A 27,201-nucleotide genomic window follows, 5' to 3' on the forward strand; every position below is an offset into this window, starting at 1 on the left:
TGGGAACCAAGAAAAATATTTATTACTGAAAGTTGGGACTGCATTCATTTCACCTTCACAGCAGATACTGCCGAATGAGAATAAAATATCAGGTTTAGATGTCTTTATCTGTCCACCGCTCTTTGGTTCAGTTTATTGGGTTTTTCTGGTGATATCTCTGAAGATGGAGAGACACCAACAATACATAAACTGCAAACTTTAATCACGAAGAAGGGGTAACCACCCGTTCCTATAGGAGCTTTTCATCCCATTAATTGTTTCGAGTGAGAGAGAGATATACTTTTAATTTAAGCCTTTGGGAAACCCTTGTTCAAAAGATCCGCATTTTTTCCATTATTGAAAAACTGAACTTGTCATTTTGAAGTCATTCGAGTGTTTAATTTGCCACTTAGCAGCCTTTTTGAATGCCGTTCCTTAGTGAACGACTGAGTTGCAAGCAATTGGCCTCTAATGCTTTTTAAGGAATAGAGTCCTCCTTACTTCCTTCTACTGTCTCTGGACACAGTATCTTCCCATGTAACCCAGCCTCTGTCCTCGGAGAAACAGATCCATTTTAAGTGACTGTCAATCCTAAAAGCTCTGAACTTAAGTCTCTCGTGTCATATCACATCCAAATAAAGTTAATCGAACAAAAAGTCTCCGAACTTAGCTTTGTTCTCGCTAGTCAAAAAACCAAATTCAAAAATAGAAGGTTCGTGATCCTAGCTGAACCCGTGATTGACCTCGACAACATACCCTTCTTTGTGATTCAAATGGAATCCTGTTTCCATGAAAGAGGCTCCATTTGTTGGTTTGGTGCATTCTTGGTAAGGCCCAAAGCCTTCAAAGTCTCAGCTGATTCATTTCTTGCTGAAAGATGTTTTGGAGGAGGCATATTAAAATCTCCGAAAACGACAGTAAGAATTTCCATCCGTTCATCAGCTTGGTCTCTTTTATGAGTTATCATTAGACATGGGTAGATAACACACAACTAAATAAACTGACCGGTATATATTTCAATTTAATGGAAAGAGCTTCAGTCACAAGAAATACTGCTATTCCCACATGCGTCAACGAAGATCAGATAACGTAACACCACCCCATCTAACGGCACAAATCGCTACCCTTTCGATTAATTTGTAGATAGACTTAGAAATCAAGATCCCTGAGGAATCAAAGTCATTCTCTCAGGTATGGCAGCTAGGGCTGTTACCGAGAGCTTAAAATGTGATGGAACTGATATATAGGTTCAGTTTGATCAAGCGCACAGATTTCAGCATAGTGGGACGGTTAGTTTCCTGTGGGTATATATACGCTCCAATGAGCGAGGTTAGGATCACTGCACCTAGAGGAGTAATGAAACGAAAATTTACTGTCCAGTCAAAGCTCGGGCAAACCCATCTCATCTATCATGCAGGATGATGCATGTCTTTTGAGGTTACGACGGGCATCACGACAAGATTCAATATCCTTATATTTTGCGGATACAAAAATAAATGTCATTTCAGGGTTACTCGAGAAGAAATCCATCGACTCGTGTATTTTATACTCATAAATTGCGTTTGTTCTCTGGTTTGGGTGATTTTCTGGGCGAAGAAACAAGCCCCCGAACCCAGGAGAAAAACAAAAAAAAAAAAAAAAAACATTACTGTCCACACCTGAGAAAGACTACTCAGCCACGGAATGAAAAACGCCCATAAAAATTAATTGCATCATTTACGTGATTCGAACCTGGGCCCTTTCCACGCAGTGTCGGAAGGGTGGTTATTATAACTACTGTGCTACCGCGAGGACGTACATTTTGAGAATACAACTCTAAAATAGTTTCACAGGCTGGCTAGTAGTTAGTCCACTGAATCAAACATATTGGTAACTGTAACAGATATCCACATCATGTAGTGTACAATCTTCCTGCAGCTACTCAGTCAGCTAGTGTTCGCACAGACAGGACAGTGATTGTAATCACAGTCCTCCTCCGCACTGGGAGTAAAAGGCCCGAGTTCGAACGACGCGTTGAATTTTTATGTGCGTTTTTCATTCCGAATTAGATGGTTTCAGGCACGAATAGCAAGGTTTTTACCTCCAGAAATTTGTTTTTTGTCCAACAGAACAAACAAATTGATAAGAGAACACATGCAATTTATGATGGACAGATGAGTTCTCGACGTGATAGTTTTTTTCCTGCCACTTAGTGACTGGAGGGAGGGAGAGATCAAATGGTTTGTATGCAGGAGCCACTGGCGAAACAACGTTATGTTCAAGGAACTTTACTGTAGGCACCATGAATAATCAAACTAATGGAACAAACCTTCAAACCTTTCTCATTCATTTCAGAAATATGCAAAGCCCCACTTAATATTTCCATATCCAAATTATCGGTTGCCTCACCAACCACTCATCTCAGTTTCCCTGATTATTCGCTCTTCGATTCCTTTCGCATCAACGGTTCATGTCTGCTCTGCTGATCATTGTCAGAGACTTCCTAATCTGCAATTTCTTCTGGTTTAAAATCTCTACCACATTCTGTCAAATTCACCTGTTGCCTCTATCAATTCAATCTTCGACTTCACTAATCACTGGGAACTGTCTTCTTTTCTTTGAAACTTTATTTTCTCCATTACTAATGACTGTCATTAGTAATTTTGCACAGATTGCTCATGTACTTACCAGAATACCATCTTAACCACACAATCAACAAACACACTTGATCTTTCTTTTACGAACAACCATTCAGAGTACACGAGAAAGGTGAGTGGTCCTCTAGGCACCTCAGACCACAACTTGGTGATGGTCTCTTCTCCGATGGAGCTGGTCTCTCATTGCCAATCATAGCCGCGTGTACTTTTGTATTAATGGATGCGAAATAGGATGGTCTCCGTGATTTCTGTTCTTTTCATTGGTTGGATTACTGTTTTAAGTTTTCTGATTCCAATCAGAGGGTGTCAGTTAAATCATTCATATTTTTGTATGGATGCAATCCTTTATTGCGCAGTCTACACTAAAATATTTGTTATTTAAACCTTGATTTTCCAATAAATGTGCTAACACTGTTAAAGACAAAAATGCAAAATATCACAATTGGCTTGTATTCAAATCTCTATCATCATTACCTACCTACCCACCCACCCACACTAAAGCTCTCAAAAATTTCAAAAACAGTTATTAATTAATCCAAACTCGATTTTGAACAGGTTAAGAGTAGGATTTCTTCTTGTCCAAGTGGTTGAAAAAGAAGAATGTGCATTATGATCTCTCTCTCTCTCTCTCAAACCATCGATCACATTCTTTCCCTCCACACCGAGTCTGTTACAACCTGTATCCTCAACTAAAGATAAATCTGCAAAACACAGACCAGAATCCTACTTTCCTTCTAGCTCTTGTATCGATGATCTTCGTAAAGTAACTCCTAACATGTCAAATGTACTCCTCTCAATGTCCCGGTGGTTTATCAACAGAAGAGCGTTAGGAAAATTCTGAACAATCTTGATGCCAAGAAATCTCCAGGTCCTGATGGTATTCCTTCCTTTGTTTTCAAATCCTACGCTCAATCGCGTTTTGTATCGTCTATCAGTACTTATTTACTCCACTGATGTTTTTCTTCTAAATGGAAATTTGCTATTATCCAGCCATTTCCCAAAAGAGCAATGGAAAAATACATCAACCGACAACTCGTAAATTATCTCGAAACATTCGATCCATTGGCCATATATTCACTCGTGTTACTCTTTCTCGGACAATTTTGAATTCAAAGTTTCGTGAAACTCAACTTTTCCATCCATGACATTTCTAAGGCTTTCATCGTGTTTGACACAAAGGCATTTTAAACAAGCTTCCATCTCATGGATTGCGGAGTGCTTTTGGCAATTGGATATCCATTTTTTTCTCTACCGCTCACTGCGAGTAATAATAGATGGCCCTCTGTCTTCTAACTTCTCCAGTTTGAGAAAACTTGCCCTTCACAGACAACTTCAAGTATCGGTCACGAATTCTTTAAATTCCATTGTTCAGGTAAATTGGTATTGGAAAATTACTCCGAGATCAACAATCCAATCCTCTCATATCTCGCAAGAAAGTCTACTGCTCATATACTGATCTTCGATAACACTAAGATTTCTAGTCAAGATTGCGTATCTCTATTAGGGATTACCCTGACTTAATCTCTCTTAGCATAAGCACATCACACATATTGCTTCAAAAAACTGGGTTCTTTCGCTCTCAGCGTTAATTTTCGTTTAAGCAGCTATTCACTCTGTACAAACAACACCATCTTACCATGAAATATGGTTTCCACATCTGGGGCAATACTCCCATAATCTCTTTCAAGCTTCTAAGCTTCTTCAAAAGACAAAGACCTGTTTTTGGCCATATTTTGTTTTATTCATCTTCCTAACAGATGTCCGAGTACTTAATATTATTACAATGAAAATTGCACTAGCATCTAGAGGTTGGTCCAGTCTTATCCAGTTAAATCGAATTTCGCCCAATATTGTTGCAGTGATTAGAATGCCATGTGATTAAAAATGCTTGTGTAGTTGTTTCAAAGATAATTCGGAAGAACGTCCGTGGAGATAAGGAGGGTGTCTGATTATTAGTACAACTAATCTCCGTTTATCAGTGATACTTGATTTAATCTTGCTGATATCCGTCCCCGGAAATTAATTTTTCACTTCATTCATCTGCCTGGCAAGAGTTTATTTTTGTGTAATCTACTCGGTTTCATGCGGAAGATTAGCAGTTTTTTTATATTTCTGTCTCCAAAATTGGAGCTGTTTGATGGCACGTGTTATGCTATTGTTTCTAGATGGAACGGTGGTTGTTGAAGGGTTTTAGGCGGTTCAGAAATGTAGGCCATACTGCGCCATGTATAGCTTTATAAATTGTGTTGTATGATCGATTTTCTGGAAGAAAAACCCCGCAGTACTCGCCTCAGACCGACTAACTCGGCCACATTGTGAAAAGGGCCCATAAAAATTCCTCATCAACGGGATTCAAACTCAGATCTTTTCTACCCGATGTGCGAGGACTGTGATTATACCAACAAGGGCCATGAACGAGGGCTTAGCAGAGAAGTTACACTTCCAAGGGCTAACGTTTTAAGTTTCCGATTTGCAATCGGAATCTAAAGCTTCAAAACGTGACCTAGAGGACACTGACTTTTTGCAAAGTATGTCCAACAGTAAATGAACGAAGTTTTTCTTCTTAATAGTTTCTGTGAGATGATTTCGAAGGATTAGCATGAAGGCCAAAAGAAAGATTTTTTTTTATAATATGAAGAGAATTATTAACCAGAACAGTTAACCTTACAGATTTCTCCTTTGATGATCTTAAGAGTGTCCAAATTTTTAAATCATTGGCATATGAAGTCAAAAGAATGAGGAGTGCATGTGCTAGGAGAATAACAGGGCAAGAAAGTGTACCTGCTTGGTGAAACCCAGCAGGATTTGTTGCTTCAAATGGAATCATTTTACTGTACAAGAGTCGGTTAAAGATAAACAGTTAGCTCCTGAATTAAATAAAAGTCATGGAAAAATAAATAAGTACAAAAGGGACCAACAGAATCAAAGCTGAAGCTCGAAATGCAAGGACTATGCAAAGATCGAAGTGAGAAGTCAATGTTGCGAAGGCTGCAACAAGGAGGAAGAAAACGAATACAGAGCAATACAATTGAACACTAATTCAATTATGCGTCTCACTTAGTGCTGTGTTTTTAATTAAAACGTATGGGAAACGCAAAATTTCTGCATTTTAAATCTTTCCAGCACAAGATACGAACAAACTTGATCTAAGAATATGTTATTGTAAAGTTTAAAAGACTTGGAAATTTTTTTGAGGAACTGGTTTAAAACTTGAATAAAAAATAAATAAAAAATAAGATTTATTCGAACACCACCAAGAAACGTTTACATATTTATTATAAATAAAACAGTGGGGTTTATGGCGTCGTTTACAAAGAAAATATCATCCCAATATTTTGATTTTATCTGGAAAACCAGTGGTCTCACGTTTAGTTGCAAAGTTGTGTTGTTTCTTGTATTAACGAGATTAACCAAAGTCAACTTGCAGAGTTTCCGTTAAGTGCATTTGACACGAACTTTGAGTGATTGATCACGTGTTTGTTCTTATTTCGAAGATGCGCACGGTTATTCACTTTCCACTTAATGGGGGGGTGGGGGTTACTGTATAGTATCTGCCCTATTTGGATTGCAACTCCTAATGGAGGGCGTTTAGGTTTCTACGAGGTTCCTGCACTGTCTCTGCTGGCATTTAGCCTCTTCGTCTGCCTTAAAGATTAATTCACTTTCCATCGGTGTGTTTTATACGCTGGGGACGTTCCTGCATCTACATCAAGTGTTCGGCTTCTAGTTTTTGTTTGTTTATGTTTTACCACTGTGGCTGATCGCGCCTTCGAGCCAACCAAAGTCATTTATTAGGTGACACATGGTTCCGAGAAAAATTTAGCAGACAACAGAGATTTATTGTTATTCGCTGGCATTTCCTATTGTGACTCGCACGAAAACACGCACCAGCAATGTAATGGAAATTATTTTCACCCATTCACTCACTTCTTTTTTTTCTTTACCAGGTTTGATTAATGCACACACTTAGGAGATTTACAAATAATCGGATTGGCTTCTTAGCATAGACTCTGCTCGAAGCCATTTTATTTGTTTGGAATAAAGCGAACATTACTGAGATAAATACTAGATTGGAGAAATATTGCAAAAAATAAGAATCATTATTGTAATTGGTTGCCCAATCCATTTCTTTTACTTACCTTCGAGCAAACTAAGTTCGCTACTTTGTACACTGAGCTTGTATTGTGGAGGCATCTTCAGCAAGAGTTGCGTTCGCTCAGCCTCAAACCTCCGGGTTGACAAATCTACTCAAGTCCGGTTTTTGATCCTGATTCTCAATGTGAATATCTTAACAGCTCAACGATACTTCTCCACTGCAGCGCTGTCTTTTATTTATGGTATGAAATACCAAGGCAACTCGTGGTAAAGGTGCCTTTATATTATGAAGTCAGTGCACTTGGTAGCAAACTTTGTTTGTCCAATGATTTAAGCCGAATATTCAGCTTAAATCATGTGACAGTTAGCCAATTTAATTACTGGACATAACTATGGCGTATGATCCCCGCCAATGGCTAAACAGGCCTGACAGCAGTGAACTTTGGTCGATATAAGGGTATTTATAAGACACCCTTATACTGAGGCAACAAATCCCATTCTTCCACCTCCTGTGGCAACAAATCCAATTCTTTCACCTTCTGTTTCAATAAATTCCATTCTTCCACCAGCGCAGACCTTAGCTCACCAAGTGAGTGAGGAGTTTTGTCTCTGTGTGCAATGCGACGCCCAAGGACGCTGCCCACATGTTCGATCGGATTTAAGTTTGGTGATCGTACTGGCCATGGGCAGTCGTTGGTTTTCTTCAGTTTCAAGATTTTCCTCTAAAACTTGAGCTCTGTGTGCAGTGGCGTTGTCGTGCATGAAAAGATAATCTGGGCAACCGCACCGCCCCCCCCCCTTAAAAGTTGCACATTGGTTTCCAGGAAACTCTGCAGTACCCCTATCAAAACCATGAAAAGGGGAGCGGCCGTTGATCATTATTCTGTCCACCGTAAATGTCCCTTTCTCTGATGTTGGAGGGATGGCATCACATTCCTTCTTGTCTGCAGATGAAATAACGTCTAGAATCTGTTTTTAGGTTAAAATGGGTCTCATCAGAAAACAGAACTGTTCCCCCATTTGTCAGAGCTCCAAGTCACATGTTCATGGCACCAGTTTCGACTCGCTCCGCGGTGGTCTGGGGTTATTGGGACACAACCACTGGCTTCCTTGCGTAGAGTCCACTTGAAGTGAGCCTTCTCACCTGTTTTTCATTTACTTAGCTTCATTTTTTTCTTACTCGTGCTCTGTTCTGACAACTGGGATGTGGACTATCATTGGTGCCAGACAGCTCTCCCTTTTTTTTTTTTTTATCACAGGGAATTTTATTTTTCTTATTTTATTTAATTATTTATTTTATTTTTTTATTATTATTTTTTATTAAATTTTTTAAAATTTTTTTTATTTATTTATTTATTATTATTTTTTAAATTTATTTATTTTTTATTTTATTTTATTTTTTTTTTTTTTTGCACCACGGGAAATACATTTTGTTTCTGTTTTTAGTTTAATTTTTATTTTATTTATTTTTTCCTCTCTGGAGTGGGCCCCCAGAGAAATCTGGCCCACCTTTTGGCAACATCAGGTGGTTCAGAGTCTCGTATCGAGACAGTACGTGCTCCATTGGGACTGGCCCACCTTCCCGTGGTGTGGACGAGTACCCAGAATCATCTGTCCAGGTGACTGATGCTTCTGGGTAGCCAAGCGGTCAGAACATAACAACAGAACACACACATAATACACACAAACCGACGTAACACACATCCGGCCCATTTGTAGTGATACTGTTCTTCACAGAGATACGAGGCGGAGTTGAACTCACGTTCTAGGAGCCGCCCTTTACAAAAACACATGTCCACATTCTCACCTGTGGCGTCTTACGTCTGCGCGGTAGCACAGTGGTATCGTCACTGTCTTCCCCACACCGGGTGGAAAAGGCCTGGGTTCGAATCACGTCGATGACGCGAGGAATTTTAATGAGCTTTTTCACTCCGTGGCTGAGTTAGTTGGTCTCAGGCGTAGATAGCAAGGTTTTTCTCCCCAGTAACTGGGGTTTTTTCGTCCAGCAAAACAGTCAAATCAACCATAGAACATACGCAATTTACAGACACAAATAGGTTAATGTATTTAATTACGGGCAACCCTAAAATAATAATTTTAGGGTTGCTCGTAATTAAAGGGCCTGGCCCTGACAGGGGCCCTTCCCCTAGATCTGGAGATCATCCACCATGAAATGATCCACCAACTTTCAAAGGGCAGAAGTATCACCTGCCTCGATTTCACGAAAGATCGCGCAAACGACTCTAAAATTGAAAAGAAACGCCTCTCCACATGCCTCCAGCAGGCCTGGCAGACATCAACTAAAGGAGAAATTACCAGGAAATTTATACCCAACATACAAGTGGTTTACACCAACTATCCTCCTTGGCTCTCCCCGGGGTATTCTTACCTCCTATCTACTTACTGGACATGGGTCAATAAGGGATAAACTAGAATGCTTCAGACTCACTGGCATCCCTCTGTGCTACTGTGGCCAGCGTGAAACGTGGGGACACTTAATGTAACACTGCTGTCTGCACGAAGATCTTCGCAGCCGACTTATTACGCACATCCACCGATCATTGCAAGACCAGGAACATCTCGTCCTAATCGAAGAGGACATCTACAAAGCATTTACCCAGTTCGCCCAGGACATCTTCACAAGAAGACGGACACACTCACAGCCACAACTGCAACAGTCAATTGTGAATCCTGCATCACTGACTGAACCACTGGACTCTGGCAACCCACCAGCAAACCTCTCCCTGCCTACAAATTGTCCCCGATGTCACACCATAACTTAAACAACCAAGGACTCACACCATGGACAGGAGTCAGCCCCATGCACGTGCATAAATCCTGGAGGAGACATCATCCCAAGAATGCCTATCCATAAATCCTGAACGGGACACCATTCCATGAAAGACTTCACATCAACCCTGGACGGGACATCAACCAAAGAACTCCTATCCTAAAATCTTGGACGGGACACCATCCCATGATGATTTCTGCAGCTCGCTATACGCCTCTTGGCGATTTGAGCTGGGTGCCCTTGCCTGGCTCACTTTCACTCCTTTTCCTTGGTGGTGGTGGTAGTAGTAGTAGTGGAATGTGATGCAAGAAAGCAAGTGTATGAGCTTATGCAGCATCAGCCAAAAAAAAAAAAAAAACACACACACACACACACACACACACACACCATTCCCTCCAAATGTTTGTCCAGTTCCTCCTTAAATTTATTCAACCTATCAACTTCCACAACGACAGATGGAAGTTTGTTCCAGCAATTAACCACCAGCTGGCTAAAGGCAAATTTCCGCACATCTATTCTACATCTGTCTTTTCTTAATTTGAATTTTACCCCCTTAGGTTCGTAATCTGAACAAGTGGAAGGATCCCATCAGAATTCAGCGTGCTAAATCCATTCAAGGCCTTATACACCTCAATCAGATCACCGCGCAGGTGCCTAGTCTCCAGCCACTGCAATTTGCAGAACTTAAGCCTTTCTTGGTAAGAGGATCCCCTCATTCCCCTCACCAATCTTGTTGCCCTTCTCTGTACACGCTCAAGCAAATATACATCCTTCCAAAAATGAGGCCTCCAGACCTGTACGCAGTACTCAAGGCGTGGCCTGATCATTGCCTTATACAGAGGGATAATCACGTCCTTTTCCCTGCTAGCCAAATTCCCGTATATCATTGACAAAAAAAAAAAAAAAACCCATGACCTGCCCTAGCAGCCTGTCTGCATTGCTCAGAAAACTTCATATCTGCCTGCACAATTACTCCCAGGTCTTTTTCATTTTCTACCACCTTAAGTGTAGTACCACACAGTTGGTACGTTTCTCTGGGGTTACTTCTACCCATATGCAGTACTTTGCATTTATCAATGTTAAACTTCAGTTGCCACTTCTCAGCCCATCTGCCCAAATTTTCTAAATTCTGTTGCAGTAGCACACTGCCATTACTGTCATTGGTGGGGGAGGAGAAGACATCTACTCCTCCTCCCCTCGCCGCCGCCTCTCTTTTTCCTCCCTGTGGGGCATGGGCTGCCCTACGGGCCACTCCTGGGGATGCCTTCCCTATTGTCCTCATATTTCTGACTTTCCCCCCAGCCTTCAGTCTCTCTCTCCCCCACCCTACCTTCACACAAGCGTATGTCCCACACAGTGGAAATTAGAAATATCGAAATTCAAATCGCTCAGGACCATTTCGGCCTAGCAAAATTCTAGTGTAATTCTCCTTTTTTTTTATTTTTAGGCCTTAGCCACTGAAATCTCAGGAAATTTGGTGGCAGGGTCTGTCAGAGTGCCATTTAAAATACTGGTGTACCTGGTCTGCTTCCATAGGGCCAAGTGTGGGCAACGGTGGGCCTCAATATGGGTCCAACGGCTAAATGACCAGATGAACAACGGTACACGACACTACACATGTACAAAATCCATACACTTTTAAACCTCTAGCATTGACAGTATTGTGTTTCACACCTACAATGTATACTACGCGGAGATGGGGAAACCCCTGGTGCCGTTTGACCCTAAACACACTTTACATTCACACCTGTGGCCGCAAAAACCCCAAGAGACAGTTGATGACAGGACATCGTACGGTTCAGTAGTACCGTTAGTGCCAGCTAAGGGTCTGTTGTGGCTGACATAGCCATAAGGCGACCTTGACCAGCTCTTCTTGTTCCTATCTCCTGAAACAGCTTCCATAGTGCCGAGACTACACTGCGTGACACATTAAGCCAATGTTCCACTTCCGCCCGAGAGGCTTCAAGTCGTCCAACAGCCCGCCATCTCAAAGAATCATCTAAACGACGATGACTTGCCATCCTCAATGTGGCCATCCCACTGAGCAAACCAAAAAACGGGAATGATGATGTGGCCACAACCCATTGTTTTTATAGGAATGATTGATTTGCATAATTTGTGGCTCTAAGGTGGTAGATCGATTTCTGTTTGTTCCTGGGAATTTGCATGCCAGGATGTCTACTACGTCAAATATTGGTCTTCGGCAACAATGTTCACAAGAAAATATTCAGAAAAACATTTTGTTCTGTTAATTTTGTCGATCAGTATAGGAAATTAAAAAACTGGACAAAAATCGCCAAACACGCAACAATAAAAACAGTGCCACATTTCATAAGTAGTAAGCCATTTGCCTTACTAGTTTGGGAAACAGTCTTTCTCTACAAACGTGTTTTGTTTTTTACGTATCAGATGGCAATGGATGTGTTTATATATGGCAGATAAGCACTACAAACAGCACTTCAAGCAATGATCATCTATTAAATAGACACTTTACTGATATATGAGGTGTGATGAAAATGTTTGGGGATCATAACACTTGCGACTTGTCGCAACAGTTCCAGGGGCTCATCTAAAATAGCAACTCTTGAATCAGCCGTTTTATCTGCACTTAATTCGAATCGGCCCGTGTTGAACAGAAGGTGTTTTACGCGTTTAGTTGCATTTTAAAATGAACGATTTCAATTAGCAGGAAATTTGCATCATATTAGGGGAAAGTTCAACAGAAACTGACAAAAGGTTAAAACCACCTTTTGGAGAAGATGTGCTTCTCAAGAAAAACTATTCTAACGCTTTATAGACCACGATAAATAATTGTAATAAATGAGCATCACGTTAGAAACCCTTTACCAGGTCCTTGTTCGCAGTGCATAAGAACAAGTCTTCCTCAAACTGCTGACATCATGTGGTAAGAGGCGTCTCCAATCGAAGGCCTAGAGTTCTCATCGCCCTCTTATTTTCTATTTAAAGCAACCTGGCTAAACGCCTTGATCCATAAAGCTTGTTTTATTTTGCTTTGATATTAAAATAATCCTGGTGAAAGGTTCGTAACATGATGCTCGTTTATTAAAATTATTTATTATGGTGTATAGAGTGGTAGAGTAGGGTATTCCTTGACGGTATCACCCGCGAAGAACAAGTCTCATTTAAAGATACGATTAAAGCCAAATACTACGTATTGATCATATGTATATCACAAGAACCAACTCATGATTCAGTCCAGTAATTAAGATAGCCTTCAACCAAACAGCCTACAGACACTGGAAGGAAACAACTCAACAATCTGATTTTCGACTCTAAAAGAAAAGGAGAGCACAAAGAAAAAGAAAAGCCCACAATGACTAGATAAAAATAAAACTGGGACTCAAAGGATTTGACCATTAAGAGAAGTCATGGAGAAAACCTTATCTCAGAACTGGATGAGCTCATCATTTAGTCATTGAGATCAGCCTGTCCCTTCTTGAATCTTCGCATATCTATAAGCCATCCCACAGCGGATACAATAAGTAGGATCTTAATAGTGTAATCAGTGAACTACCAAATACGCAACTGTTGGACCAGATGGGTTTCCCCAGTGGTTAAAGTGTGCAGCACTTATGTGAGTAATATATGCTACACCTGTCCCCAAGAACTCGTCTTGATGTACTCCAAAGACTATAAACCTATATTGGTGAGAAAATGTACTTTTCAGAAAATTTTTGAAAAGGCTCTTCGTCTTCTTTAGCTGATTGCCGATTGGCTCAACCTGCTCATCTGCACAGTATGACCATCAATTTTCTGGCAACATTATTTAAGACCGCGGTTCCTAAACTGTGCGCTGAGGTTCCCCGGTCAGCCACAGCGAACTCAGAGGGGCGCTGGATATTTTAAATTTTCAAGGGAAACACAGCGATTCTCGATATCTGTCGGAGAAAGCGCGAACTGCTAGCTCGAGGTAGTTCTTTGTTTCAACATTAGATCGCGCTACATTCCTTTCGATGACGTTCTCGAATGTTTCAGATATGTTTTTGTCCATGCTGCACACGGTTTGTAGATGACAAAATTGTGGAAGACCTTCTCTTTCGTAAAGTATCACTGCAGGTATAAAGGCACAAGACTTGTTTGAGATCGTCGACACTTGTGTGAAAACTAATTAGACTGGACTAAGTACGTTGGCGTCTGTGCCGATGATGGTCGCTCTACATCTGGCTGTTATGGAGAATTGCAGGCACTCGTACGAAGCAAAGCTGTTGATGCAATGTGGTCCCGCTGCATAATCCACAGGGAAGCCCTTGAGTCAAAGAAACTGAATCTTCCACTGAACCTAGTCATGGAAAGTGTGTTCAATTTTATAAAAAGTCAGCCACAGAAGGCAAGGTTTTAATATGGGATCTGAGCGCACATCTTTGTTGTGCTACTATAGCTTGGGGATGTACTGTCCCGTGTGTGTTCGACGACAGGAACCCTACTCTTATCACGAAGAAGAACACGAGTGTGCCAAAAACTTCTTTAATACAGATTTTTTTTGTCAAAATTATCATACCTGTGCGATCTCTTCAAAAAAAAAAAAAAACTGTCGAATCTCTCGCTGCAGAGAAACAACTCACACATTCTGAAACTCGCAGAGACGGTTTCAATCTTCAGAAAAAAAGTTATTCCTATGGAGAAGAAAATTAAATGAAGATGGTTGCAAAGATTGTATCCCCATGTTGCAGCAACATTTTGGGACATCCAATGATGTTTATTTGACCCACGATCTTAAATTTGTTTTTGAAGCGGACCTAACGCAGCTCAGTGACTGGTTTGAAAAATACTTTTCAGAAGATATTGGGAGGTTTGCATGGTTCCAAGGCCCATTCAAGGCTAAGGCCCCATCTGAGTTTACCTCTGAAGAAGAAGGAAATCTTATTGAACTGTCTTGTCACAAGATTTTAAAAACAAAATTTGGCATCATGGAACTGAGTTTTGGATATCAACAAATGACGAATATCCGCTAAGGGCTAAAGCTCAGCGAATCCTATTCCATTTGCAATGTCATATCTTTGCAAAGCTAGGTTTTCGGTGGTTGCTGTGATAAAAAGCAAGTACCTTGCGAAAATCAATGTGGAACAGAAAATGAAGTTGGCAATGTCCAGTCTGATTACAAGGTTGGAGACGTTGTGCAGTGCTCAACAGGCGCACACAACCAATTAGTAAGTAATTGTGGTTATTAAGAATGAAAAATATTTTTTCTTTCAATTTATGTGTATTATTTTTAATCAAACGGCTACTAACGTTTTTATTTATTAATTGTTTGGACCCAACTACTTAATAAACGGAACTGTTAAGTATTTTTTTGGCCTAGAGGCGTTGTGAAAAAATTGAGACACTAATGGCGCCTTGAACAGAGAAAGTTTGGGAACCCCTGATTGAGGATACAACTTGTATTAGCAATAAAAGTCAGCTTAGCATAATTTTCTAGATATTAAGGAAGTGTTTGATAACACTGCAGTTCCTACACTAATGAAAACATATTTCGGAATTTATGGCGAGATATTCACTTTATTACGGTCATTACTTTCCAACAAGCTCATCATAATCTCCATAAACAGCTGACAACCACTAGAGGTATACCACAAGGAGGTTTCCTCCTTATTGAGCAACCTTGAAGTTCTTTCTTGCCTCATCTGGCGACTTCCTCACATACGCAGATAACGTCAAGTTCATGATGTCAAACGAATGTGGACTACTACCTGAGGTGTGCTCCACAGTAATAATGAGATCCAACTCCTTGGTCGGGAACTAAATTATTCAAAATCCACTCAAATTCCATTTACAAAGGAAACAAAAAATTGCAATTTTTGAGATATATATTGGAGGAATCACATTAGAATCGGTTCACCATCGCTCACCTTGAGCTTGGCCTGATGCGGATGGAGAAGTCTCCTTCCAATCCACCATCACGTGAAATATATACAAAGACTGTGCAAATACCATCACAAGTACGCTTCTTTTGATTATATTTTGGGGACTAATCCTAATAACAGGGCTTCCGAAATTGGAGACTTAAGTATCATATTTCATCATCATCCTATTAGCATTAACATTAGTGGAGGCATTTGATGCAAGAAAGCAAGCTTATGCAGCATCAGCCAAAAAAAAAAAAAACACCCTTCCACTTCACCCCTCCGTTCTTTCGAAATATCTGCCCAGCCCAGCCTTAAATTTTTTTAGGCTATCAACTTCCACAACAAGGGATGGAAGTCTGTTCCCACCAACCAACTATCCGCTGGCTAAAGGCAAACTTCCGCACATCTATCCTACATCTGTCCTTTCTCAATTTGAATTTATGCCCTCTCAGGTGATTTTTCTGAGCTAGAGGCAGAATCCCATCAGCATTGAGCATGCTCAAACCATTCAAGGCTTTATACACTAGGCTTTATACATGCCTAGTCTCAAGACACTGTAATTTGCTAAACTTAAGCCTTTCTTCGTAAGAGCACCCCTATGTTCCATTCACCAATCTTGTTGCCCTTCTCTGTACTCGTTCCAGCAGCTCTACATCCTTCTTGAAATGAGGCCTCCAGACCTGTATACAGTACTGTAGGTGTGGCCTGACCATTGCCTTATACAAGGGAATAATCACTTCCCTATCCCTGCTAGAAAAATTCCTGTATATAATTGACTGCCCTGATCAGAGAACTTCATATCTGCCATATGTAGTACTTTACATTTGTCAATGTTAAACTTCATTTGCCACCTCTCAGCCCATCTGCTCAACCTTTCCAGATCCTGTTGCAGCAGCATAGCATCAGTAGCGTCCTTAACTACCCTGCCAACCTTTGTATCGTCTGCAAACTTGGACATTAAGCTTGATATACCATCATCAATATCATTTATAAATACAGAAAACAATAATGGACCCAATACTGAACCCTGAGGGACTCCACTAATAACATTAGTCCACGACCAGAGCAGTGTCCATTGATTACCACTCTCTGTCTTCGCCCCTTCAACCATCCTTTTATCCATAGCAGCAATTTGCCACCAATGCCACACTGCTCCAATTTGTGCAGCAGTCTTCCATGTGCAACAGTATCAAAAGCTTTTCTAAGATCCAAGTATATAATATCAAAGTTATTCCCTGCATCCAATTCTATTATGACTACATCATAGTATCCAATCAAATTGGTCAGGCAAGACTTTCCCTTAACAAGACCATGCTGTGTCTGAGCTACAACTGAAGTCTTGTCTAGATGATCATGCAGTGCTTCTTTAACCAGTGCCTCCATTAATTTTCCCGGAACAGAAGTTAAACTCACAGGTCTATAATTACTTGTGTCAGCCTTTGATCCTCCTTTGTGAATTCAGGTCACATTTGCACATCTCCAGTCTGTGGGTACCTCCCCTGAGTCAAAGGAAGCTCTCATAATTATGGCTAAGGGTTTGCTTACTTCCTTTGCTGCCTCCTTTAATATAACTGGATAGATCCCATCCACCCCGGGTGCCTTTCTTGAGTTTATCTTCAACAATTTCTCCTCCACTTTACTCTCAGTTATTACAAGATTCTCTAGCTTACTGCTAGAGTTGAATACACCTCTGGCATTCCCCTTGCTGAATAACTCCTCATGTGTGAATGTCGATGCAAAATATTCATTTAGTTTGTTAGCTACCTGAGCAGGATAATCAACAGTTGACCCATCGATATCAAGTGGACCAATCTGGTTCATCCCCTTCCTTCTAGAGTTTACATAAGTAAAAAACTCTTTGCTGTTTTTCTTTGCATTCTCTGCCAAAGATTTCTCGTAATCTGCCTTCGCCTGCCTAACCTCCATTGTAACTTGGTTACAGATCAACTTTTATCTATCACAGGCTTCTGTGTCACATGCTAATTTATATGTATCCCATGCATTTTCTTGTCTGCCATATGTCTCATTGGTTCATCTGACATCCATTTAGGCCTAAACCTTGAACAATATTTCTTAGTTGGTTTGAAAAGCCTAGTAGTCTCCAAGATTAATTCTTTGAATGCTTCCCATTTTGAATTTGCTGTTGGTAACATCAGTTGGTCCCACTGTATAGAATTTAAACACCTGTCTAAGACCACCATAGTCACCTATACAAAAGCAAAAACCCTTCCCTTTATCCTTGATGGTAGTTTCCTCTGAGTAAATCCCACTTCAGCGCACTGTCATCACTGCCACCTAGTGGTTCATTTATCTGCAGATTCTTAATGCATGAAGAATCACTACTGATAATCAAATCAAGAGTATTTCCTCCCTCTAGTTGCCTCCCGAACTTGCTGACGTAGAAAACAATCATCCAATAAATCCACAAAAGCCTTGCTAGTGTGTGAGTGACCAGCCCCCAAATTCCAGTCATTATCTGGGAAATTAAAATCCCCCATTATAAGACTCTCTGATTTATTGGCCCACTCTATTTCCCCGTACAGTTCCTTATTATACTCATCAGAGTCATTAGGCCTATAGCACACTCCTACTCTCAATTTTGATCTCCCAATGCTTATGTCACACCAAACTGACTCGACACTGCAGTGTCCAGCGGTGTCGACTGGCTTCACTTCCTTGGATTTTATGTGTTTCTTAACTAATAGTATAACCCCTCCTCCCTTCCTATCCTGTCTATCCTTTCTGCAGACGTTGTACTCCCCAAATTCTAGTAATATAAGGAATATAGATATAAGGAATTTCTGCATTCCTTATATCTATGTGACACCACGTCTCTGATATCGCAACAATATCTGCCTTTGATGTTCTGAGCAATACCTCAAATTCATCATATTTATTTACTAAACTCCTAGCATTGGTGTACACGCAAGTATACATGCACCTGTTCTTTTTCTTAGCTACCCTAACACAACCCATGTGTTTACTTGTACCCCAATGACTCCCAGCAGTCTCTGAAATATCCTGCATCTTATTTTCCAGGCTTCTGCTCATTTCAATAGAAGCAGTGCAAGAATCACTTCCACCTCTGCCAGTGGCTACTGTTAATCTATTAGTCCTTGTATCCCCCCAATCTAGCAGTTTTCCGACCCACCTAACACTGTCTCGATAGCATCAGCAAATGTTGTTGCACCCTTTCTATTTAAGTGTATCCCATCCCTGTAGAAGCAGTCTCTCCTGTTAACAAGTACAGACCAGGCTGAAAAAAAATTATACCCCTTGAGCCTTGCACAATCTGTGTACGATTATTACGTTGAAATGTAACTTCTTGCTTTTTATTCACTCAGAGATGTACAGCTTTGTCTTCTTGAGCTAAACCTTTCTGATATTTTCTTTGGACAGACTGGCATCATCACTCGTTGAGTGACTAGTACACTCTTCTCATAAAATGACTGATCAACATCTACAGTGCTTTCGTATTATCTTTCCAGAATGTCAAGGGGCGTCCACAGAGTAATTAACACTCTCGCCATGACTGTCAAAATGATGCTCAATCAGGTCGAAAATGTGGTTGTCATCTGAACTACGGAGAGACTTTATATACTGGGCCTTTTCTTGGGATTACAAAAGTACAATACCATGGTAATTCGGAGGTAAGGCAATATTTGTTAATCTGCGAGATTTAAGACCGTTAATTAGTAATGGTCATTACCAGGTAGTTTAAATAATCCCGGCGAGAAAAACACATGAGGAATTTTTATGGTCTTTTTCATAACGTGGCTGAGTTAGTCTGTCTCAGGCTTGCGTGGTTTTTTCCCTCCCGGAAACTCGGATTTTTCTTCCAACAAACAGAAAATAGACCTCAGAACACACGCAATTTACACACCCACCTAAAACCCTACTAGAACAACTGAAAAACACAAGAGGACACAATAGTCTTCCTACTTTACATTAATATCAATTTTATTATTTATTTAAGTACTCCATAACAATATTTATGGCATATTTGTTACTTTTGCCAAGTGCGTGATTGAACAACGGAAGAGGAAGTTACAATGTTTTCAGAGCATGCGCGTTAAGTATTTTTCCATTGAAGCATGTAATTTATCTCTGAATTATAATTTTTTTTATATATATATCTGATTTATTTTTGTACTAATAAAAATCCCATGATTTTTAAATAAAAAAACTGAAAATCATGAAGTTTTGAATACATGTTCTAAACCACCTTTTATTGTTTTTGATAATGATCTCAAATGTAGTGACAGTTTAAGAATGCGATCTGCATTTTTTTTATGAAAAAAAGATGGAATTACAGAATGCAGAATTTCATTTATTTTATTTACAAAAATGTTCAGATGAATCTTCACTATTTTTGATTTATCGATGTTAATTATTCGATCTAAATTATCATCTCGTGGGGGGGGCGTTATTTATATACACAGTGGAAGATGCAAAGTCACTACTGTTGAATTCACATTTAAGGGAAACAGTCTTACAAACAACTGAACTCTACACAAGATGAAGCGCATCTTTTTTTTTTTTTTTCCCAACACATTCTTCAGGGAAAATGAAGGTCATTAGGGGTGGCCTTTGAATAAACCCAACTACTACCATTAAATGCAATTTCAGTCAACTTGTGCCATTGAGTTATTTCTGGGTAATTGGGAGCTAAGTAGCTCTTTCTTATTCATCAGGCACAAGTCTCAGAGCACCTATTAAGACGACTGAGCGCCAGTATATCCGCTATTAAGCAGATAGATAAAGTGAAAGGCATTTTTATTTTTTGGATCTTGCGCAATGAACGAGAGAGGGAAACTTAAATTATTAGTACTTCCTGTAGAAGAGGAGAGGAGAGGAGAGAGCATGGAAAGTTTTTTTTCCTATGACATTAGCCTTGAATCCGCTAATAGTTCCTTTTAAATTGAACTCAAAGGGTTAATCATTAGCTTAATTCGGGCTGCTTCCATTTAGCCAATTTAGGATATTTGGAAAACTGCAGGCGTTTTCATATATTAATAAAGAGATAAAGAAGATAAAATAATATTGATAAAAAGATAAGATAATATAAAAAAAATAATAATTCACTTCTTTATCCTTATAAATTGAATTAATGCACCCTTCTTTAAAAACAAAAATTTAATTTTCTACTTAAAGTTAATAAAACAGCTTCATTCGAACGGTTGCCGTGACAACAGAATACTTTTAGCGAATAAAACCGCGTTAATATTTCAGTTGGAAGAATGTGTAGAATCCGAATGTTGAGAAACTAGCTCTCCATTATGATCTCTTCATACCAGATAATTAAATCATAATTGCGCAATTATTATTCCATTTATTAATTGGAATTAAAAGATATCGAAGAAGTCGCATGAATCTCATGCTTTAAGTACTTGCGAAAGGTAACAGGTGACTTTTCGAAACGTTATGCAGTCAATCGGATTGCTGATTACAAAGAATACTTCCACTAATGCACTTTTTTTTTATGTAATTAGCAATCTGAGGAGTAAGAAGTCGTGATATATCTCTTTTTAATAGCTTCTAGACTAACGAAAGCAAATATCAATGCGATGTCCTACTAAAGGCTCTCCATCCATCCCTGCCTGCTATTAGTAACTGGATTTTAGATGACATTTAATGCGCTTAGCCATTGTGTTCAAGCTCTAATGTCGTCGTACAAATAGACTGCGTTCGACGAGAAGCTATTTCGGGACATGCGAGACGCTTTTTGTCGATGTCTCGGAGTTTTAAATTGTTTGACACCTGAATGGGGAGAACCTCTGCTCATAAGAGCGTTGGCGCGTGAAAGAATTCACTTACTGCCACGCACTATTCATATAAAAATTAAGGCAACGATTGCAGTTGCTTGGCGAGCAGAGAAACCACCAGAATGTTAATATTGATCAAACGAATTATTAATTGACAGACACTCCACTTAAGTATGGTGTCGAAACCTTTTCCAGGTGTACGGTTGATGGGATTATCTACTCAATGTTGCAGGTGGCGAAGAGGAGGCTAATTCAGATGCCTCGCTACTCTAACAACACCACAATCATATCCATTATTCAGTACTAAAATTCCCTCAAACTACGCGCAATGCAGTTTACCATCGATCATACATCAACTGTTTCATTTCTTATTCCCGACGCATCTTCCAATAGTAAGCACAGTCAGAACAGTGTTTGCTATCTGCACTTTATGTTTACGCTTTTTGTAATACCTGGCACGGTATCCCGGCCCTACTTTTCCTCTCCTTTCATATTAGGAATCTGTTCGCGGCGCACCAAGGACTTCCATATGCCATTTATGTGTGACAGTTGGTTTCCATGGCCCATTGCACACCCCACTTCGATATCGAGCACGTGACCGAGTTGTTACATATCAAGTGACACGTCTTCGCGCTTTACTGTTACCACTCTGCTTATTTTTGAATACTTTTTGCACCGCAGGGTTTTTCGCTTTAGTGTAAACTTACACATCTCATCACCAGAGATCTAGAAAAGAACACGTTAGAAAACACAATAAGGAGGAGTTTTCTATACGCGCATGCATCCTTCATTAACTTAGCCTTTAAGTGTCCGAGTTTGAGAAAGCTGATTTTATATTTCGTGCATCTGAGTAACCAATATGGCCTACAGATTTTTTTAGAAGGCAGATAAACGTTTATTTCTTGTAATGATAGAAAATATATGTTTGTAAATTGTGTGTTCTGTGGTCGATTTGTTTGTTTCTGTACAAAAAAAAAAAAAAAAAAAAAAAAAAAAAAAAAATTGTAGTTTATGGGAGAAAAAACCAAGCAACCCTTGCCCGAGACTGACTAACTCAGCCACATTGTTAAAAACGCTTTAAAAATTCCTCGCGTTAGTGACGAGATTGGAACCTAGGCCTTTTCCACCCAGCGTCGAGAGGACGTTATACCAACTGGGTTACCTGCAAGGGCCATGGGCAAGAGGAATAGTCCAAGTGTTGCAGAGAACCCAACCGTTTTCTATCCTACGAAATTAAGGCCAACAGGCCAACTATCTTGTAAAAGTTAAGAAACTAATCACGAATTTAATGTCATTTTAGAGCAGAAGACTTAACATAATGAGACTAGTATCAGCAAATGTCTTAATCTTCCTTAAGTTACAGACGACATTTATGACGTCTGCTGTAATAACCTCTTAACATGTTTCGTATGGAAATTTCTATTACAGCGGGCGATATTTATGATGTCTGCTGTAAATTTCTATTACAACAGACGACATTTATGACGTCTGCTGAAATAACCTCAGCATATTTCGTATGGATGCTTTTGTCTATTACAAAAGCAAGGTGGACACTGTCGAGATTATTACATCGTCCTTATTTTTAGTCAAAATTTAATCCTTTTGAATATGGAGGAAGAGGAAATCTTGGTAGGATTTTTATCAGCGTTCAAAGGAATGCAGTCATCTGTCGAAGAGAAAATAACTGGTATAAAATAAATCTGAACATTTAAGACTAATCTTAATCAAACCAGCCGTGGAACACATCTCATGTTTTCATAATACAGTCGGCTCTAAAGACAGACCCCAATATAGTCCTGGACCTAGAGCAATTTAACACCCCTCTGAAATACAACCCTCATAAAGATTGTAATGGACATCGGTTTATGTGACAAACAATACGCAGTCGCAGTACAATGAAACCAGCTCAAATATCAGACACATTTAGACCAAACAAATTACTTCTGTAAGCAGAACTCTGGCAGACGCAATGTTTTAAGATATATATCAGGATGCAGAAATACGGAGGCCCTATTTGACAGTTTTCCGAATTACCAAAAGAAAATAATTTGGCAAAGAGCCCCCGATAATATTCCAGGCGTGCTTGGAGAAAGAATATATAAACTCCAGCTACGAGTTGAGTTGACAATGCTTTAGAAAATATTCTTTCGTGTGATGGTAATGGCATCGCATTCCCTGAAGATATTGTTCGTCTTTTGATACTAAATACACTATTTATTCGTAAAATATCATAAATAGCAGTGTTAAGACGGTTCACCACCTATAATATATACAAAAAAAAAAATTATTCGATCTCAAAATGTACTTTGATTTAAAAAAATAAAAAATCTGAAAAGTCAGACGAAGTTTTTTTTATTCTCTATTTGCTCCTGATAAGATTTGTCTTTTGTTTGAACTATAAAAACGAAATATCTAGTTAATCTCGATACAAATTGCTCTTTTTATTGTCGTCTTTTTTTTTTTTATGCTTTACAATTTCTGGTACAACAGACGACATTTATGACGTCAGACAGGCTAAATGGAATATTGTAAAAACACGACAATCAACTGTTTGAATTCCCGCTTGGACTAACAATAAAATTTTGTTTACCAAACGAATTTCAAAAACAGATTGTCGAGATTGCTTATTATATTTCAGTCTTTTGAAAGAGTCTTTCGGAAGCCATTTTGTAGAAATAAAAGAAAATAGAAGTGCGTGCGGGTTTTTAGTTTTTCTTAAGCTATTAAAATTCTTCGTCATATCCAACAGCTATAAGAATAAGAAGAAAATAATGGAAAGAAATAACACAACAAAACCTGGGGATTTTATTAGATTTGATAAAATTACAATTGACACCGCAAGAGCATCATGCAGCAGACAAAAGAAACGAGTTCTACGCATTTGCACAAGCTAATAGTTTGACACGTCATTAAAATCCGCCTGCTCTGTTGTTAGAAGCAGACGACACTTGTTGGAATGCGTTCGTGTTCTACCGGTTTTTTTTTTTTTTTCCTCGTCTGCTTATTAACTGTGCTGTAAAACGAAATGAAGATTGCTCTTTATTTTATTAAAAATGAAAAGAAAATAAATAAAACTAAGTTTTCTTTAGGGAGAGGGGGGTTAGAATAAACAGAGTTCCGAGAAATTTGTCTTCTGCCCTCCCAATGTATAATTATCCTGTTTATGAAGTTAAAACGTGATGCAATTTCAAAGACAGGCGGTTTCCTTTTTAACTGAATAGCTACTGTTTACGTATTAGGCGATTGAAACTAGGTCGCAACACTAGCGCCATCTACAGATTTGATATTCGGCCAGTTGACGAGTACCTCCGTTGGATTTTCAGGTCAATGGAGGCTTTGCGGTATGGCAAGTGTATCCATTTTCTTTCAGTGTTTCTTTAAACCGAAATCTGCCACACGGCAAAGCATCATTTTCACCCGCTGTGTTACACTCATCTCGCAGTGATCTAAGTGGTAGATACAAGGTTGCTATTACGCATATGGCGCGTGCTAGCGTCAAGGTGTCAATCAAAACGTCGGAATCCTGTTTGCTTCTGCCAAAGAGGATAATGATTGTTCATCTGCAATTCTCTGCACGCCTTCAGATGTTCGGTATTAACGACTTGTCATCTAGACGTCATAAGGCGTGTTGCTACGCTTGCGTTTTGACCTTCTCCTGTAGGAGAAATACGAAACCTGAGAAGAGCAACCGATAAAACAACTTTCAACATAACAATTGCATTTTTCAAGCGATCATCCGCGGATTTCTATTGTTACGTTTTACCTAATTGTGACGAAACAATATTTTAGATGAAATAGACAAAAATGTAGTATTTTTCATTCATTACACTTTCGTTTACATTGTTAAGAAATAAAATCAGCAGATGATGGCATTGGCTGTCGTCTGCTGATATTTGGCAACGGGTATTTTAAATGAAACTTTTAGAATGATCTAAAATTAAAGACCTCGTGATAAACAAAATTAAGATGTTTTGAAAAATTAAATTTTACGTCTTTTATTTCGTTTTATACATTCAGATAATGTAATGCCTGGAACTGTGTGAGCTTTGATTAATTAGGTCAAAGAATTGCCCCGTTACGTACTATCATGGATAGGATTTTCATTGACTTCCATCTACTGACCATTTTAAAGCTATCGAATAAACAATATGATTTAAATACATTATAAAGCTGACCTACCCGAAATAGTCGTAGTATATTAGCCACCATAATAGATTCTGAGCTGGAAGACGAGCCAATAACACCCACCACGGGCTTCCTGGGGGTATAAATAGGCGCTTTTCCATCCTGGCAACGATATTCCGAGTTATCCATGGTGGTGAGAGAAGCTTTAACAAATTCCATGCTCTGTTCCAACGCGTAAGTGTCTCTTGAACACGTATCTAGGATGAAGCTGCCTAGGGTCACGTTGGGCAGGAGACCCGACTTAAGGCGGTTGATGCGGTCCAGGGCAAACATCATGGCTTCCATCCTTTGGATGCCCTTTTCTTCTTTGATGGGCCCGCACTGGCCAGATCCTTCTCCGGCTTCGTGCATCGGAAACAGACCGCCCAGGATCAAGTCGCCGTCCGTTTTGGCGTGATAAGACTTGGCCTTTACCCTCGTAGGGGTGAAAATGAAGATGATTAGAGAGATCATCTGCAAATGTTTACACATCCATTTGGCAAAGTCATATCTTGCCGGGATAGACGATGTCTTCATTGCAGCACCTTTGAAGAAACGACTGTTTGCGACACTCAAATCATGCGGTTGCTATGGCGACGAAGGGGGGTTTTTTCACGCCTACTTTCGTAGTGGGCGCTCTGGTCCACCATATCCGTAATAAACTAGAAATCGCGAATTACGCAATCTGTTCATTAGTTGAGGTTCGCGTGCATCGCAGACGACAATGCAACTTGTAGCTCCGTGATCTGCTGCCGCTCCCCCTTTTTGAGCGCGCGATCTCCTTACTACGGCATCTCTCGTGGCGTCCTTCAATTAACACAAATCCGGCATTCCGACCAGTGACGAACTTCGGCAGAAAGCGGGGCACGAGAAATCCGACATTCGACCAGGGAATGTCGCAAAGAGTGTCATACCGATGCGAAAAGGGGAAAAAAGGAGAGGTCCGTTAGCACGCGGAAGCTCAGGAGCGGGCACTCCTAGCGTCTTTTCTCTCTCCCTCTCCGACTGGATGCTCCCGTATGCACCCGGCGAATTGGCGCGCATGCGCCCTTCCGTTGTTGACAGGAAACGGAAGGATGTGACACGCTTTTCGCCACATTAAAAGTGTGCGGGGTTTGATGAAAATGATGGGCAAAACAATTATTTACAAGTGCACGCGATGTTATTTTTTTTCGCGCGTGTTTGTGCGCGCGCGCGCTCGTATATAGAGAAATCCTGCTCGCCTATCAAAACACGTCGTTAGACCTTAGGGTCAAATCGACTTCGCTGTCGTAGGTCAGATTACGGCCTTAAAAGGGCGTAATCAACAACCGTCGATCGGTATTACATCGCATTATGCTGTACGTAAAAATAATTCCAGCTTCGGACGATAGGAGGCGCTACTGCGATTAGTTTTATACCAAAAAAAAAAAAAAAAGAAACCAAATTTTTGGGATGTTTCTGAACCTCGTGATTTAAAGTACGGTTCGTCACGAGCGCGCGTCAATCAAAGACTCGCAGTTGCAGGCGGGCAGTGGACCAAGAGACATCAGTCTCCCTCTCCCCTAATCCTTCCATTACGTTGATGGATAACTCTTATGGCCGTCGTGCAGAAAGATTAACTGAAGTCCATGCTCGGTCTTTTCTTATTTTCCCCATCGTAATCCGGATCACGTTCTACAGGTGAGTTTGCTGCCAAAGAACCATAGCGAGATGAGGATTCAACAGACCAGATTTGGAAGACTTTTTGTTAAGCTCTTAGCGGAGAGAGAGAGGGAAGTTGCTTAATTGTCTTAGTTAAAAGTTTAAGACTGTTCGTAAGGATGGAGAAAGACAAAGTCAATAAACAGGTGGGCACGGGAAGAAATCGGTCGCGCATTTTTTCCCATATTGCTCTTTGGGCACGATTTTATTGAGTACGGTCGTCT

The 27,201-nt window shown here is 39.9% G+C and overlaps 1 protein-coding gene across 1 annotated transcript in view; it reads right to left on the minus strand.

Annotated features, from left to right (window-relative positions):
• LOC150086785 (metabotropic glutamate receptor 7-like) overlaps window positions 1-26,272 on the minus strand; it is a 161,742-nt gene extending 135,470 nt beyond the window's left edge. Inside the window, exon 1 of the mRNA XM_090371575.1 lies at window positions 25,310-26,272. Coding sequence (XP_090227701.1) covers window positions 25,310-25,831 — 522 coding nt within the window. The 5' untranslated portion in view covers window positions 25,832-26,272. The remainder of the gene's footprint in view (window positions 1-25,309) is intronic.
• Between the last annotated feature and the right edge of the window lie 929 nt (window positions 26,273-27,201).

The sequence above is a fragment of the Mastigoproctus giganteus genome, chromosome 4, assembly GCF_048544385.1.
Source record: "Mastigoproctus giganteus isolate SK-2022 chromosome 4, ASM4854438v1, whole genome shotgun sequence".
In the NCBI taxonomy this organism is placed as follows: domain Eukaryota; kingdom Metazoa; phylum Arthropoda; class Arachnida; order Uropygi; family Thelyphonidae; genus Mastigoproctus; species Mastigoproctus giganteus.